At 52.6% G+C, this 15394-nt stretch overlaps 2 protein-coding genes and 1 long non-coding RNA gene across 7 annotated transcripts; 1 reads left to right on the plus strand and 2 right to left on the minus strand.

The window, feature by feature from the left end:
* Positions 1-295: 295 nt before the first annotated feature.
* On the minus strand, positions 296-7962 carry PHKG1 (phosphorylase kinase catalytic subunit gamma 1). 5 transcript variants are annotated; one of them, XM_030028131.1, is made up of 11 exons: positions 7832-7962; positions 5946-6011; positions 5187-5320; positions 4722-4897; positions 4342-4396; positions 3655-3720; positions 3257-3420; positions 2606-2696; positions 1466-1619; positions 1253-1378; positions 296-610 (listed from the first exon to the last, which is right to left on the minus strand). In XM_030028131.1, the coding sequence occupies exons 3-11, from the start codon at positions 5267-5269 to the stop codon at positions 359-361; spliced, it is 1167 nt and encodes a 388-aa protein (XP_029883991.1). In that variant the 5' UTR covers positions 5270-5320; positions 5946-6011; positions 7832-7962; the 3' UTR covers positions 296-358. The 5 variants fall into 5 exon arrangements, with proteins under 5 accessions (XP_029883991.1, XP_029883992.1, XP_029883993.1 ...); XM_030028132.2 differs by having other exon boundaries at positions 5187-5322; positions 5949-6011; positions 7832-7939; XM_030028133.2 differs by lacking the exon at positions 7832-7962 and adding an exon at positions 7763-7797.
* On the plus strand, positions 6932-9501 carry LOC115347125. The gene is made up of 3 exons (XR_003925380.2): positions 6932-7193; positions 8523-8586; positions 8896-9501. It is a non-coding gene; the product is annotated as an uncharacterized LOC115347125 (long non-coding RNA).
* A 60-nt stretch (positions 9502-9561) lies between these two features.
* CHCHD2 (coiled-coil-helix-coiled-coil-helix domain containing 2) lies at positions 9562-12069 on the minus strand. Its single transcript, XM_030028137.2, has 4 exons — positions 11901-12069; positions 11115-11361; positions 10354-10516; positions 9562-9805 (listed from the first exon to the last, which is right to left on the minus strand). Exons 1-4 carry the CDS (start codon positions 11948-11950, stop codon positions 9795-9797), a joined length of 471 nt encoding a protein of 156 aa, XP_029883997.1. The 5' UTR covers positions 11951-12069; the 3' UTR covers positions 9562-9794.
* Between the last annotated feature and the right edge of the window lie 3325 nt (positions 12070-15394).

The raw sequence follows: 15394 nt of genomic DNA on the forward strand, positions 1-15394 counted from the left end.
CCAGGAGCCCTGAGCATGTGGGTGGGCGAGGACACCCCTCCAGGCACTGCTCATCCCTCCTCCACCTGCAACTGCCCCAAAAGGGTCCCGCTCTGGTGCCCGGGCTGTGCCCAGGGCTGAGCCTTCCCCATTGGGAGCTGCAGCTGGTTACGGCTCTTTTAGAGGCAGCTTCTCCAAACCCATCCCTTACAGCGGGACAAATCCCGGGGGCAAATTGCAGCCATCTGCTGGGTTTGCATTTTCACCTGACCCGAGGCCAGCCGTATCTCTAAGAAAAAGCAAAAGAAATCACCAGTTGGTTTTCAAAGATTTTACTCGCCTTAACTCTGAGCAAACTCATCGGCTTACGCAGCAGCGATCAAAACAGCCCTTCCTCGGCTGCCAGGGTCAGCAAAATGGCCTTGCAGGTGTTCTCGAAGAGGGCAGCTCTGTTCTGCGCCTCTCCCTTCTTCACCCAGTGCCGGTAGGTCCTGAAGGCGCAGGCATCGATCAGCTTGCGGATGGGCTTCAGGGCGTACGGGTCCCGCACCACCAGCTCCCTGGTGACCGACTTGACCAGCCGGTACTGGTAGTAAATACGGACCGACGCCAGGACGGTCAGGCAGATCACCTGCAGCATGGGGGGAACAGGCTGGAATTAGTGGCCAGTTCTACAATGGGACCGGATTGGCCCCAACGCATTCCACGTGGCTGCTATCCATGTGGAGGAGTCGGGAGGGAGCCCGGCTCCTGGCACAGGTATTTACTCTGTGTGAGTGGTACGGGCTTTTTCCAAGTGTGCCCTTAAGGTCAGAACTGCAGGTCAGTCCTAAATGTGTCACCTAATGCCACTTCAGGTACCTTTGCACTGCCCTAACGGCTGGCTATAGGGAAGGGAAAGGAAAGGATTCCTCTGTTTTATCAACTTGTGCATCATTTGATGCACCATGTGATGTCAGCCTCATCAATTTCCCCTTAGAAGTGATCTTTTTCAGTGCCTTTTTTCTGGGGGGCTGGGAGGCAGGTTTTTCCCCTCCTCTTATTTAATTCCCTTTTGTGAAAAAGCCCTTAGGAAGTACCAGAAAGTAAGCACAATATTGCTTGGAGAAGGGTCTCCACCCAGGCTGCAGCATCCTGCCAAAGCCCAGGTCCATCGGCCTTGCCCAACTCCCGGTTTCTCCCAGCTCAGCTGGAAAACCCATCCCACCACTTGGCTCCTGCAGCTCCCAGGCGCAGGGTCGGGGTGCTGTGACACCCCCATACCCAACCTCACCTTGAATTTCCGGAAGGGGCTGAAATGCCGGACCTCCTCCACGTCATACTGCTGGAAGAAGGGGTGGGCCAGCGCCTCACCGGCCGTGTACCGCTGCCGCGGGTCCACCACCAGGAACCGGGAGATCTGCACGAGGGCACCGGATCAACCCAGGGTGTCCCAGGTGTTTGCAAAACTCCCCTCCAAAAGGCTTTCCCATCCCCGAGCACCTACCAGGTCCTTGACGGTGTCCGAGCGGTCGTCCCACTCTGGGGAGCCGAACTGGTAGTCCCCGTTCATGATCATCCGCAGCATCAGCATCTGCTTGCGGTGCCAGAAGGGAGGCGAGCCGGCCAGCAAGGTGTACATGATCACCCCGGTGCTCCACCTGCGGGCAGCCCAGCCGGACCCTCCAGCCTCGGGTGGCACCCCAGGGGCACCCGGCCGGATCCGCGCCCCAGGGGTGGCTTGGTGCCTCCCCCCAAGCGGGACATGCGGAGCTACGTGTGGTTTTGCCTCCCTGGAAAACCAGGAGGAAACGGCCCTCCGCGGTGTCCGATGAGGGAGGCTGTGCTCGCTGCTGAGGCTCATTAGCCCTGATGGGTAATAGGGAGCAGGGGCTGCCCTGCTGTTGGGTAGGGGTTTGGGCTTTTTGAGTTCAGTTGATAGGGAGCTGCTCGCCTGGATGCTGCAGGAGGAAGCCGAGTTGGAGGTATTTGCTTCTCTTGTTTTTTTCTTGGGGTTTTTAGGGGAGGGAGAGGGTGTGGGAGGGTGGGTCATGGTGGTGCCAGCAAGGCTGGATGCTCTGGGGCTGTCTCAGCTCAGGCTGTGGTGTGCAAAGTGTCCTGGCATGGGAGTTAACAGAGGTATTTAAACTGAAAAGGGGCTGAAATGCCCCAGTGTGTTTCAAGTGGTTGGTTACAGCTCTGACCACTGCAGACCTGAGTCTGAAGCCACCAGAGATGGTGGTAAAGTCCCTGCAGGGCTCTGACAGGCTTTCCTGAGCTGGCTACTCTCTCAGGGGCTGCCTCAGGTTCATGTCTTGCTATGGGGTGTGTTTAAAAAGTCCCATGTCTTGAAGCCCAGCCTGAGTTGTTTTTTATGAACAGAAAGTGTTGCTTTCCCTCCTCCATAACAGGGCAAAGTGGGGAGATGGGCTCGTCCCCAGGCTGCTTCTCCCCCAGCTCTGTGCCAGAGCCCCCTGGTCACCAGGACAACCCCTCGCAGCCCCCGAGGTTGTCTTTTGGTGCATCATTTAATTTCTTCTGAACACTCAAATGGGCGTCCATCTGCACAACTCTTGCTGTGCCTTCAACCACGCATGTTTTGGGAGCAGCCCAAGGGGTGAGGCAGGAAGGCAGGAGTTTCACTCACATATCGACCTCCTTCCCGTAGCCTTGGTGCTCATCATCCATGGAGCACTGCAGGATCTCCGGAGCCAGGTAGCCAGGCGTGCCGCAGATCTCTGTGAAGACAGGGCAGAGTATCCCCCTGAGACACCCAGGAGGGTTTGTGCCATCCCCACCACCCCCGAGCAGTCCATGAGGGGGGCCTGGATTCCAGGTGGGGTCTTTGCAGTGACGGCGCTCGCAGGGAGTAACTGCAACTCGTGTGCATCTCGCTGGTGACTTTCCTTGGTGAATTACAGTGGCTAAAAAGTGAGCGAAGAGAGCACTGGGGATGCTGGTGGGAGGGGATGCCTGTTGTTGGATATGTGGCTCTTTGCAGGGTGGGAGTTGGGAAAAGACCTTAATGTTAAGCAGTAAATGGATGGGGTAGCGAGGATCAACTTGAGGAAAAAAGAAGTGGAAAGAATAGGATGGTTTTCCTAACGGGCAGCAACTCCGTCATGGCAAGGAGTGTGGTGGGGAGGCCATGCACAGGTAGAAGGGCACCCCAAGCCAATAGGCACCAATTTGCACCCACAGCAGTGAGACTGGCCCAAAGGAGACAGTGGGGTTGGAGAGACTCCACCAACTTGCCACGGGCCGGCCCGGCATCACCCCCGCCTTGCCGTGCTCCTACCTTTGAGCTTCTCGTTCTCGTGCAGCTGGCAGGAAAAGCCAAAGTCCGTCAGCTTAATGTTCATGTCGTCATCCAGGAGGATGTTCTCCGGCTTCAGGTCCCGGTGGACGATGTTGATGGAGTGGAGGTACTGGATCACTTCCAACAGTGCACGCATGATCTTCCTGGGGATGGGTGACAGCAACTCTCCTAGCCCGAACGCCCACCAGCACCACACTCCCGGGGATAGGGACAGGGACAGGGACAGGGATCGTGCAGCTCAGCCCCTATGTCTGAGCACAGGGGCTCAGCCCAGGGTGCTATTTTGCCTGTGGGTGCCATGCTGGCTGCAAGGTCATCCTTTGAACCCACGCTCTGCTTTTGCAACATGATTTTCAGCCATCTGCATCTGGCCTTACCTGGTTTCCTTCTCACTCAAGGTGACTTTCTCAGTGAGGTAGTCAAAGAGCTCCCCTCTCTTCATCCTGCATGTGGGAGGAAAAACGGAGGCAGGCAGCGGCTGAGCTGCAACAGCAAACTGGCCGCGAGCCCCTGGGGAGGATCGCCCGGGGGTCGCTGCCCCCTAACAGCCCAGGGCACACGTTGCACAAAATCACAAGCCGACTTGTTCATAAAAAGGGGTAAAAATGCATCTATACTGCTGCAAAACATCAGGCAAGAGGAGGAAAGGCTGTCCCCAGAGAGGGCAGGTTTCGGATGGGACAGGGCTCTCCCTGTGCCATCCCCCTCTGCTGACGTCCATCGTGCTGCCCCAGCGTCAGGAGTCATGGCGTCACGCGCGCCCTGGTCCCGCTGGGCATATAAATAACCCGCAGGGATGCATGACAGCTCCCACCAAAGGTTAAGGGGAAACCTGAGCAGTGTTGAGCCGCTGACGGAGGGGAAACACTGCCGGTGGCAAGGCTGCAACAAGCTGGCTCACAGCAATCGAGGCTTGTTTATACCTTAAGCAAGAGCTGGTCGTCCCCCCACTTTGCGCTGTTTGGGCCATAAAAAGCTGGGGCGAGTGTTGGCTAGTGGCCATCTGCAGAGCAGGAATAAGCTTGGGGAGATGGTGCTGGGGTGGCAGGCAAGCTGGTACTTACAGGTCAAACACCAAGAAGAAGAAGGTGCTGGATTCATAGCTGTCCTTCAGCTGGACTGCAAAAAAACCACAGGGGCTGTGAGCACAGTGTATAGCATGTTCCTGTCCGTTAATAGACTAAAAATTGCTGATCGAATTGCTAACTGAATTAATGAGGAGTTGATCTTCATTAGTGTTTTGGTTGGGAGACAGCCTGCGGCCCCACTGGCATGAGCGCGGAAGTAGAGCAAACGATGCTCTGAGCAGGCACCCTGCATCACGTTAGGACCTTCGGAAGTCTGACCCTCCAAGGATATCACCCCAAAAACCCTTCCTGGGGACACCCCAAAGAATAAATGGGGCAGAAAACCCCCTTGCCCTGATGCTCAGAGCCTGACTTACTGACGTTGGGATGGCCTGCGACTTTCCGGAGAATGTCGATCTCTTTAGCAGTGGCTTCTCGCAGTTCCTGCACCTCCTTGGGGGTTATGTTACCGGCTGTGATATCAATAATCTTCACGGCATATTCCTGCCGGGTTGTTTTGTGAATGCACCGACGGACAACACTGCTCACCCCCCTGCCAGGGACAACACAGACAAGGGTTTCCATTCCTCCCCGTCCAGCCCGACTTCGCAGCCGTGCCATTGGCACCTGGGCTGGCTGGCTGGTATTTTCATGTATGAGTGGGTTTTGCTGTTACCCTGTCTTGGTGAGACAGAAGATTTTGAGCTGATGGGAAGTGCTGCTTCATGCTATTTTTAACCCCATGCTACTATCGGCCCTGTTCATATCAGATTCCCACAGGACGCTCTTCCTATCAGGTACTGGAGTAGGTGAAACAACAGTTTGCCGAAAACAAGCTTTACCTGCCCAAAACTTCCTTCGGCTCATATTTTTCATAAAACTCCTTGGATGAGCTCCAGTCTGGTAGTTCTTCTTCCTTGGTCATCTCTGGCTCCCGCCTGGCGGCACTCTGGGCTCGTCTGCCAGCGGAAAGGGGCTGCAAGGGGAAAAGAGCAAGGATGGGTGCTTCCTGCACCCAGGGCAGGAGCAGGGACCTGCCCCATCCCCGATCCCCCCCAGAGGCAAAAACATGGAGCTGGAGGAGATAGGAGGAGGAAGAGGAGGAGGAGCATGATGATCCTGGACCACAGATCAAAGGGGATATTTTGCTGGTTGAGAAAAGCACAGCTTTGCCCCTGAGACCCCATGGGGATCCCATTAAGAGGAGAAATCCCACTGGATCCCCCACAGCCTGGCTGGGGCCAAGGCTTTGGGAAGCGCTGCAGCACCTCAAAACCTTGTCCCTTCCTGCAGAGCACCCACACCCAGCTCACAGGGCATCATCCTCCAGCTCCTACCATGTGCCAAGGGCTATGCCACGCTTCCCCTTGTTCCTCTCACCTGGGAAAGCAATTTAATTTTTTTTTTGGAGACTCCCACTGGATTGCACGGGGACAGCACTGGCGAGGGAGGCAGGGGGTGAGCTGCACCTTAAGCTCGCAAAGGCACACAGTAGCAAGGCGATGCTGGCACGGCAAGACCAAAGGTCCCTAGCAGCAAGAAACATCATCCCACGCTGACACCACCCAAAGACCCCTGCAAAGTACTGAAATCTGCCTTACCTTTTTTTTTTCTTCTTTTTTTTCCTGATTATTTTTAAGACGACAAAGTTGTGCGGAACGGTTTGGCTGAGAACAAGGAAGAAAAAAACAGTGTTTAAAGTGAAGGGAAAAGGACTAAAGAGGGAAAATGGGTGGCAAGGGTCAATGAAGCAGCTTGGGGGGCTCAGCAGGTCAGGGTGCAGGCAGGGGACTGGGTGTCTGAGGACAGCCAGCGCTGTGTGGGGTCAGGCAGGGCCGAGCCAGCCTGAGGACAGCGGGTGACCGAGCTTCCTCGGCCACACACGTACAGCTGCCAGCAGCCTCCAAAACTTCTGAAAGGCTTTTGTCCCATTTCTTGTTTCCTGTTTGTGGGGTTTTTTTTTGGGGGGGGGTATGTGCTGCCATTGCTGGAGTAGTATGAAGGTATTTTGGTAAAGGGGGGAGAAATAATCGCTAGTCCTGATCCCTAATTTTCACCAGCGTTTCCCTTTAAGCCCTGGGAACTGGATGTCCTCAGCTTGTTCCTGCACCAGGCATTGCTGAAATCCCAATTGTCCAGGTCCAGCTCCTCCACAAGCGTACATGGAGACCAAGCAGTTAGTGTGGAAAGCAGCTCTTATAAGCTTGTGCAGCAAAATTGTCACTTTAGGGTAACAGTTTGTCGCTGGGGGAGGGACAACAGGTGGGCAGGAGAGCCCCGATACTGCAGGTTTTCCTTTCCTTTTGCCCTTCCCTCCGAGGTGGCAATAACTCTGCCAGAACCCTCCCAGGCAGGTTTGCATCTCTAAGTACATTTAAATCTTATTATCAAAGTGTATCTGTCCTGACCTGGTTATAAGGACTGATGCTGTGTTTTAGGTGTCTGTCCGCTGCTGCTGCTGGGAGGGATGTCTAACGAGGGCTGGAGCATTTCTAAACAGCCACAAGTTTGATTTAATTTATAAAATTTTAGCTGTTGGAAATATTGTGAGCAATGCCGAACCAAGTCAGGGCTGAAATTATAAATGAGAGGCAGGATCAGGGAGTAGGGAAAAAAAAAAATATCTCTGAGGTGGGGGAGAACCAACAACTTTGATTTTTTTTTTTTTTTGAAGCTGAAAATCAAAGTCCTGGGGGTTGGTGTTGAAGGGCTGGAGGCTGGGGAGCATCTGCAGAGCGCTGCCAGGAGAAGCCCGGGGTCTGTGCACCTTCTTCTGGGAGGAAAGAGCCCAGGAGTTTGTTTAAAACATCCTGCTATTATACAAGCAGCCGGTACAGAGCACTAACAGGGTAAGCCGGTTTTATTTTCAGAGCTGTAAGAGCTCCATGGGAGTGCAAGGTGGGGGGGAAAAAGGAGGGTCGGGACGAGGGGAAAGAAGTTTCTGTCTTGAGGCAGAGATGGAGGAATGCTAACGGAGCCGGCGCTGGACATTGCCACCCGGCGTATGCCCGGCCCGCTGCTGTGAAACAACGCTTTAAATGTTTGCCTTGCTAAATATTCAATAACATGCAAACATTTATTGAGATCAATCAGTAAAGCCCAAGCTAAAGGCAGCTTTTAAGGCAGCACGGCAGTGCCCCCCCCCCCCCCGCCCCGTCCGGGCCCCCTGCCCCGCAGCAGCCCCCACAGCCCCCGGAGAACCCCAACTCCCCCCCCCGAGGGTGTTTCTGCCCCAAAACCTCCCGCTTCGGCGAGGGCAAGCGAGCAAGCAGCCGCTGCAGCCCCCGGGGAACCAGGCGTGCATAGCAAATAAGAGAAAAAATAATAATAATAATGCTTAAAGTAACACCGAAAGCAAGCTTTCTGAGGTAACTACCCCCCCCCGCCGGCTCCGCAACCCTCCCCGCCCCTAAAGCACCGTCTCCTGAAGCCGGTTTTCTTCCAAAAAAACGGGTTTCCCGGCTGGGCGCCTCGCCGCCGGCCTCACCTCGCTGCAGGCAGCCTGGGTCCGCCAATCGCCCCCTCACACACAGACAAACCCCCCCCCCCCCCCAACGTCCCCGGCCCTCGGGCGGGCGATGGCGGGCGAAGGGCAGCGGCCGGGGTGGGCCCAAGGCCTGGGCGCTGCCGCCCGCTGCCCCCCTCAGGGCAGCCCGCCGCCGAGCCAAAAATAAAGCGTTGGCAGGCGCGGCCGGCGGGCGGGCGTGTTGGGCCGCGGCTGGAGGGGAGGGAAGGGGCTCTGCGGCTGGGGAAAGGCCGTAACCCCCCGCCCACGTCCTCTGCCCTCCTCGGGGAAGGGAGAGGAGGTGCCGGCTGCCGCGGAGGGGAGCGGAAGACCCGCGGAGGTTCGGGGACTGCCTCCGGAGGGCCGCCAGCCTTAACCCTTCCCTGCGCGGGGCTGCGCTCGGGAAAGGGCGTTTTAGGGATGTCTGCTGGAAACCGGGCACCAGCCCGGTGCAGGCGTTTCTGGCCCAAACTGGGTGGTGGGGCTTGTTTTGGTTTTTTTTTTTTTTTCTTCTTTTCACCGGGACGGTGAAACACCTGGGAACTGGGGCGCGAGGTCGATCAGCAGAAGCGAAGCTTCTCGGGTCACCAGGAAGGGTAGTCGTGTCCTCGTCCCCCACGTTTGAGGTAACCCTTCCCCTTTTTGAATACCGATTTTAACTTTTCACTTCCAGGAACTGCAGATCACAGACGAAAGGCTTTGAGGAACAGGCAGAACGCCCAACAGCGTAAAAACAGGTCAGGAAAAACAGGTCGTGCTACGGAAGTATTTTTAACAGGAATCGCCCTTTTGGGCGCGAGGTTTTTCCCCGCCGCGCTCCCCCCGTGAGAGCACAGCTCCCCGGTACTCCAGTCCTCCCTCCGCGGCGCAGGGCTTACAACACAGCTGAAGTGGAGGAGGCCGTTTCTCTCCGCAGGCTCCAGGGATTTTAGCAGGGCATGAGCTGGCTGCTCCCTCTGATGGAAAAACGGGGGTCTGCACTTTGCATCCGTAAATACTTGTTAAATGGAGATTGATTTTTTTTTTTTTTTTCCTTCATGTTGCAGCAGGAGCTTTGTCACTTGCCCAAGGCCACACCACCCACAGGCAGCTGGGCCACCTTCTCATGTTTCGGTCCACGGCTCCTGCCACAAGGTGGGGGAAGAAAATACCTACAGCCTCATCTTGTGTTACTGGAAACTGCGTGTGTGATGTAAGACTGTATTATATTAGAAGCATACAGCTGCTTGATAGCACATAAGCTTGCTTAGGTAATGGTCTACCACTGAGATTCTCTGAGCAGAAGGAAGATATTTCTCAGAATCTCCTGAATCTGAATGTAGAGCTTGTTTTTAAAAGTATGATAGGATGCCCTTGGGGAACCAAGACCTGCTGCATGCACAGTAGTGTGGAGTCAGACACAGCCTGCCCTGTCACTACCTATTTCAGTCAGCCGAAGTTGCCTGTGGGGTTCAAATGCTGAAGTAGGAGATGTCTGGCAAGCACACCTAACCGCTGAGCTACCAGCGGTGCTGAACTCCTGCAGCTCCAGCCCTTCAGGCACCATTGCTGGCAAGTAGGCAGAAGCCTGCCAAAATCAGGTCTCACCTGCTCACCCTTGAGACTGAACTCCCAAGCCCACTAAAGCAAGGTACTTCTAGAGAGAGAGAAGTTTATTTATACACCATAACACTTACATTCAACACAACAATCAGCAAACCAGTTAACCCAAATTAGCTCATTCCACTTTATTGTTTATTCTTCCATTTTGTGCTAAATTAATTTGCGGCTGTAAGTTGTATCACATCTGTAGCGGCTATGGCAGGAATCAAGCCACAGGGAGGACGACAGTGTGGATCTATGAACTGACAACGTATCAGACAGCTTTAGACTTTATTACTGAAGCTTTTTTTCATTCATAGGTCAGTTCTTGTAAGATGGTCTTCAGCAACCTTGTTCTGAAGGCTTAGGCTAAACCTGAAAGGTAAGAAGTTATCACGGTTAATTGCATGAAGTTTTGAATCCCTAAACGGCAGGTGGTCTTCCTCGCTATACATAAGGCAGAACAGATGTATGTTTGGGTATTCCCTCTCCCCTCATCTGTTTGCTGGGACGCGTTGAACTGCAGACTCCAGCAGTGCGCACCCGGGCACCAGTGTTCCGCAGTCTCCTTTCTCCCAGGTCAGGATGGTTTGTCAGTTGTGCTGAACAGGCACTTGCTACACGCCAGCAATGCTACGCTGATTCTCCAAGCGTGCTGCCACCAGCCTCCTAAAGAGTTAGCTTCAATCCATGCGCCAGCCCAGAAGCTTCAGGAATTCATACTCTCTCCACCCCATCACCTCCAGCTACATGTATGGGACCAAAACAGGAAGCCAAACAGAACAGCAACTTGCTTTAACTGACTTCGGTGTATGTGGTCTGTATCAATCCCCATTCTTTACCGTATGGATTGAAAAAAACAGGATATTCCCATGATAATTTTACTGATTAGCTCATTTAGTCTGATAGCACTGTCTACTTACCATTAGCAAACCTGCACTGCTTCAGTACTTCACTGAAGCCCTCGCACAGCTTGAGGTCAGTCTGGTTCTGCGCGCACTCCAGGAATTGTTTCATTTCATACTGGCAAGGAGCAAACTGCGACTGCTGCTGCTGCTGGTAGGCAGGCTGAGCTGCCTGCGGCTCCTGAAATGGCAGACACCTCTGTAAGCACCCTTACAACAGCTCCAGCCTATGGAGCCAATCCACCCCAAGCACTGCTTGCTGTGTATTCCTTCCCTGCGTTTTAGTCAAAATGTTGTGTTACTTTTTAAATGGAAAACAAATCATGGGCTGAAGTACAAAATAAGTTTCCAGCAGCGGCATGACACATTCTGAACAGTTTTGTAAGTTACAAACACTTGGGTAACTTTAGATACACTCAGGTAACTCTGGATAGCATCTGGGCAAGGTAACAGCATTATTTTCATGTTTGCACAGCACAAAAACGTCTTTCAATAGATCTTACCATCACCAGACCTGGAACATTCAGAGGGGTACTACAGTAGGAAAAACAACACTAATACTCTACCACAAGCACGTATCACTCATGCATCCCTTTGAACTACTTTTAAGATACTCATGGTGATTGTGCTAGCTACCTTGGAGACTGAGTCACTAAAGTTACCCCAGCTTTCCCAGCCATGATTTGTGTGGTCTTTATGTCTATAGCAATTACATCAGCCCACAATGTCCCAAGTTAACTGTGCCTCATCAGCTGGCAGCCAGTTGGGCTCTCTCTTACCTGATACGTAATATCAGGCCTTGCAGCTTCAGAGCCACTTCCTCCACCAAATCCTCCTGTAAGCGCATGACCTATGGTATGGCCTACAGCAGAGCCTACAGCAACTCCGGCAGCGGTGGTAGCCATCTGTGCCATCAGACCAGGCTGCTTTGGTGCAGGAGCAGCCACAGCAGAAGCCGGTGGCGCTGCTGGGACAGGTGCCCGAGCAGCAGGTGCTGGTGATGCAGCTCTCATTTGTGGTGCCCGACTGCAAGGACATAAAGAGAAACAGCACATCATCACTCCAAACTCACACCGGGCAGAGGCCACCTGGTTGCAATTCCTCCTTGTTACACCCCTCATGTTGACGTCAGGAACACAATGTTCTAGTGAGTGATTTATGCACAATAGGGTAAGGTTTACAGGCTGCTTTTTGGCTGTGTTTTAAAGACTAGCTGCACCCCCACAACCCAAAGGACAGTGCTATTTTTAGGGAAATGAGATAGAACCCAGAAGGGGCCGATTAAATAGGACCTTAATGCTCAGGCACTGGACGGCCAGGCCCTGCCGCCGAGCGAGCGCTGAGAAGATCCACTTCCATCCCCGCAAAGCGCCTAACCCCGCTCCGCTAACCGAGCTGAAAGCAGCCGGGCCACACACACCCCATCCCCATTCCCGTTAACCCCCATCCCGGTGCGCCACCCAACCTCGGAATGGCGGAAAGGCCTTTGCCGCCTGCGGCCTACACAGGGGCGGGGAAGAAGAAGAAGAAGAAAAGGAGGAGGGAAGGGGCCCAGCGGCCCTCACCTGGCGGGGGGCGCCACGCGGGACGTGCGGCTCCGGCCGCCCCTCGGCATCGCGGCGGAGGAGGCGAGGTTCGCTGAGGTGAGGTGAGCTAAGGAGAAGCGAGAGGACGCGACGCCACACCGGCCGCCGCCTCTGAAGGTCACCCGACACCCGCCGCGCGCGCCTGCGTCACTGCCGTAACGCCGCGCGGCGGGTGGGGAGGGGAGGCGGGGCTCACGCCGGCCCCGCCCCCTCCGCCGCCCGCCTGAGGCGCTGCCCCGGAGCGGGAAACGGAGGTCTGAGGGAGGGCTGGCGGCGGATCCCGCTGTGAAAATAAAACACTTAAATCGCGTTTAAACGCGCGCCTGCCCTGTGAGAATCGCCGTCTCTGGAGAAGCCCAGAGGTGGCACACGCGTCCCCGTGAAGGACACTCCAAAAGCCCTTCAGCCTCTCACAGGATTGCTGAGTTTCCCCCAAAAGTCTGCGGTTTATCGCCAACCGCCCCAAAAAGGAGCGAGGGCACCCCCTGCCCCCCTCCGCCACATGCACAAGAGCATCGGCACGGGCTGGTATGCACTTATTGGGTTTGCCTTTCAAAACACTGTCCATATTTTGAGGGATGTCTTCTTAAAATTTATTGATTTATTAATTAATTTATTAGTCACTGTATCAATTTTATACACAGCAGCTCTAACGCGGGATACATCATGACAGCACCATGGTCGCCGGTGGCTCCAGCAAGGCCTGACCCCCTCTCGGCTGTCCTTGCGGGTTGAAGGGTCTGCACACCTGAATCAGGGTTTGGAAGGTGGCTGCTTTTTTTTAAAAAAAAGAAAAAAAAAAGAAAAAAGGCTGGGAAGTTTGGAGGCAGGTGGTTGACGATGGCTTGAAAAGAGCGGTACTGCATAGTCTAGGGAGGGGAACACAATAAAAAAAAGCAAATGGAAGAGAATACATAAAAGTCAGGCCTTCTACTGTGTAGTCATGATACTGGATCTAGAGCTGTTACAATAAAGTGAAGGAATGGCACAGCACTTACTTCGTTAAAGAGAGGGAGTTTCTTAGACAAACACAGATGATTTCTGGAATATGTCATGAGTTATTAGCCTTAGCAGACCTTTAGGAAAGAATGAATCATTTAATAAGGAGAAAGACACAAGTTATGTCATATAACTTGGAATAAAATTAAAATATAGTCCCTAGAGTTTACTACATAAGTCCAGCTATACCACAGGTAAAACTGTTCTGCCAAAATCTGATCTCTACTTACTCAGTTAATATAGCACACAAGTTGTTTGGTTTCATTCTTGATCTAAAACCCATTGAAAATAATGAAAAGAGTCCAGATGACTAACATACACAGGATTAGACCTAATGAGTTAATAAACTCTCAAATTAGGCTCAACAGAAAGTGACGTTTCAAACAACCCCATTTCCCATTATAAGCAAGCACCTTGCTTTTTATCCTTAGAGTACCGATATACACATTCATCCCCAAAATGCGATTGCTGCCCTGCAACATTATCACTTCATTAGAAAGCCGTTGTCATGACAAAAAATTGCTTGTTCACAGTTTCTTCAGTTGTGAGGGAGGTAGCTGTGTCAGACCAGTCATTCCAACATCTTGTATGTAAGGGGATGTTACTACTGTCTGATGACGGAAGCGTGAATATTGTGAGTTTGTATAGCTATGGTAATCCAAAAGCAAGGCTTCGGTCAGAAAAGCAGTTGCTGTTAATGTCAAAATTATTAGGACATAAATATAAACAATATATCAGGTTCAGAACAGCAGCATCCACACAAGTTCAGGCTGCTGGCATTACTGCAGGAGTTTGTCTCTGCACGCTTCTTCTCTCTGGTTCTTTTACTCTTGATCTCTCTCCATTTTGTCTGCTTCCTCAGCAGCTCCGGGTCTGGGGTTTTGTCAAACGCCTGTGAAGCATTATGAGTTTTGCACTCCAGACAGACAGTAAGTAATTCACTTCAGATTTGGCACTTTCTCTCCTGTGGTTGGCCTGGTGGATAGCTCCCAGGGCAAGGCAGGATGGCTCAGAACCCGGCAGGGCAGGGCAGAGCTCAGCCCCACTCCTCCATCCACTGCTTCCAGCCTGAGCGGTGCTTCCAGGGCCCAACATCCCATGGTGTCCATTTGGTTGGCAAAAAGGAAAAGCTTGGAGCAGACCTCATCTTATTTAAAGGCCAAGCTATAAACATATGAGATAGGGTGATTTCTTTTCCTGCAGCTTTAGTATATCTGTTATTTTTTTGGTTGCCCCTTCTATCTTGGTCATCTCTGCTCCTTTCCCATTGTCCCTCTCCTCTTGTTCCCACTGATAGCAGAAGGCACAGTGTAAAGAGCAGGAGCTTTTTAATTTAGTTTATACTCTAGCTAGAGTTCAAAAACCTCATTTCTTAATGAATGGTTTTCTCAACTCTTTTTAATTAATAGTTGTCAATTTCCCTTATTCGCTGGCAGAGGGATTCCTTCTTGTTGCTGAAGTCATTTTGCAACATGTCTTTGAATTTGTTTTGTTTTGCAGAACAATGAAGGCACGGATGGCATAACTGGCGGTATGAATGCTGCCATTGTGTTTTGTCCTCCTGCCTTCCTTGGGAAAACTCACAGAGCTTCATTTTGTACTGACTCGCTCTCCCATCTGCTAATGCCTATCAATAATGTGCGTGCAAGGAAATGGGGAAGGGAAAGAGAACAAATAGCCAGTGCTCAAAATAAAGCAATAATGGTGGTTATGGTGGGTGTTTACAGTAAGCACAGATTGTTTCTTTTCAGCTACTAGATGACTTTTGTGTTGGTAGACCAGAGATGTTAGCTGGTTCTTAAACTACAGCCAGAGAAGTATTGATGCTACTTTTGATAGAAACCAGAGATGTACAAAAGAAAGAAGATGCAGCCCTGATTGCCTTTGGTTTATCTGTCTAATTCTGCCTAGTGCTATCGACTCACAGGTCTGCCAGCTATATTTAGAGGTGTGATACGAATGTGATCCTAGATCTGGGAAACAGATGACGAATTCCCGTTGCTCAAGTGCAAAGCATATTTGTCCAAAGATAAGGCTGAGCAAGGCTTGGGGAAATCCATTGACAGCTGCTCCAGAGCGAGGCAGAGCACCAGGCTATGGTGTGCGCTAGAAAAACCAAACTTTTAATGCGCTTTTTGCATCACTTGTCCAAATTACACATCCCGGAAGGCCTCAAGGTGAACTTTGGGAGCGTAACAGGCCCTCAAGAAGGTCCCTCTGCACAGGAGACAGCAGCTGGGCTTTGTGTGGCTGCAGGCTGCGGCGGTTTGGCTCATTCTCTGCAAAATCATGGAAAAAACCTGGAGCGCTCACTGGAGAACCTGCCTAAGAGACCAGCATGGCCTTAGCTATAGTGAAGCGGCACATCAGCCCTGAGGGTCACGTCAGCCGTGCCGGCTTTCGTAGCACTCCCCGGAAAAAGCCCAGATTCCCCCCCGCGGCCCAGATCTGAGGAAAAAGGGGGAAAAAACCTC

This window comes from Aquila chrysaetos, chromosome 10 (genome assembly GCF_900496995.4).
Source record: "Aquila chrysaetos chrysaetos chromosome 10, bAquChr1.4, whole genome shotgun sequence".
NCBI classification, from domain to species: Eukaryota; Metazoa; Chordata; class Aves; order Accipitriformes; family Accipitridae; genus Aquila; species Aquila chrysaetos.

Coding starts and splice junctions, on each gene's coding strand:
- CHCHD2 (XM_030028137.2), bottom strand. CDS start 11,950: ATGCCGAGGGGCGGCCGGAGCCGCACGTCCCGCGTGGCGCCCCCCGCC. Junction 11,362..11,900: donor CGCGTGGCGCCCCCCGCCAG/GTGAGGGCCGCT, acceptor ATGTCCTTGCAG/TCGGGCACCACAAATGAGAG. Junction 10,517..11,114: donor GGCCTGATATTACGTATCAG/GTAAGAGAGAGC, acceptor CTGCCATTTCAG/GAGCCGCAGGCAGCTCAGCC.
- PHKG1 (XM_030028131.1), bottom strand. CDS start 5,269: ATGACCAAGGAAGAAGAACTACCAGACTGGAGCTCATCCAAGGAGTTT. Junction 3,721..4,341: donor TTCTTCTTGGTGTTTGACCT/GTAAGTACCAGC, acceptor TCCCACATGCAG/GATGAAGAGAGGGGAGCTCT. Junction 611..1,252: donor GCCCCTTCCGGAAATTCAAG/GTGAGGTTGGGT, acceptor CCCATGCTGCAG/GTGATCTGCCTGACCGTCCT.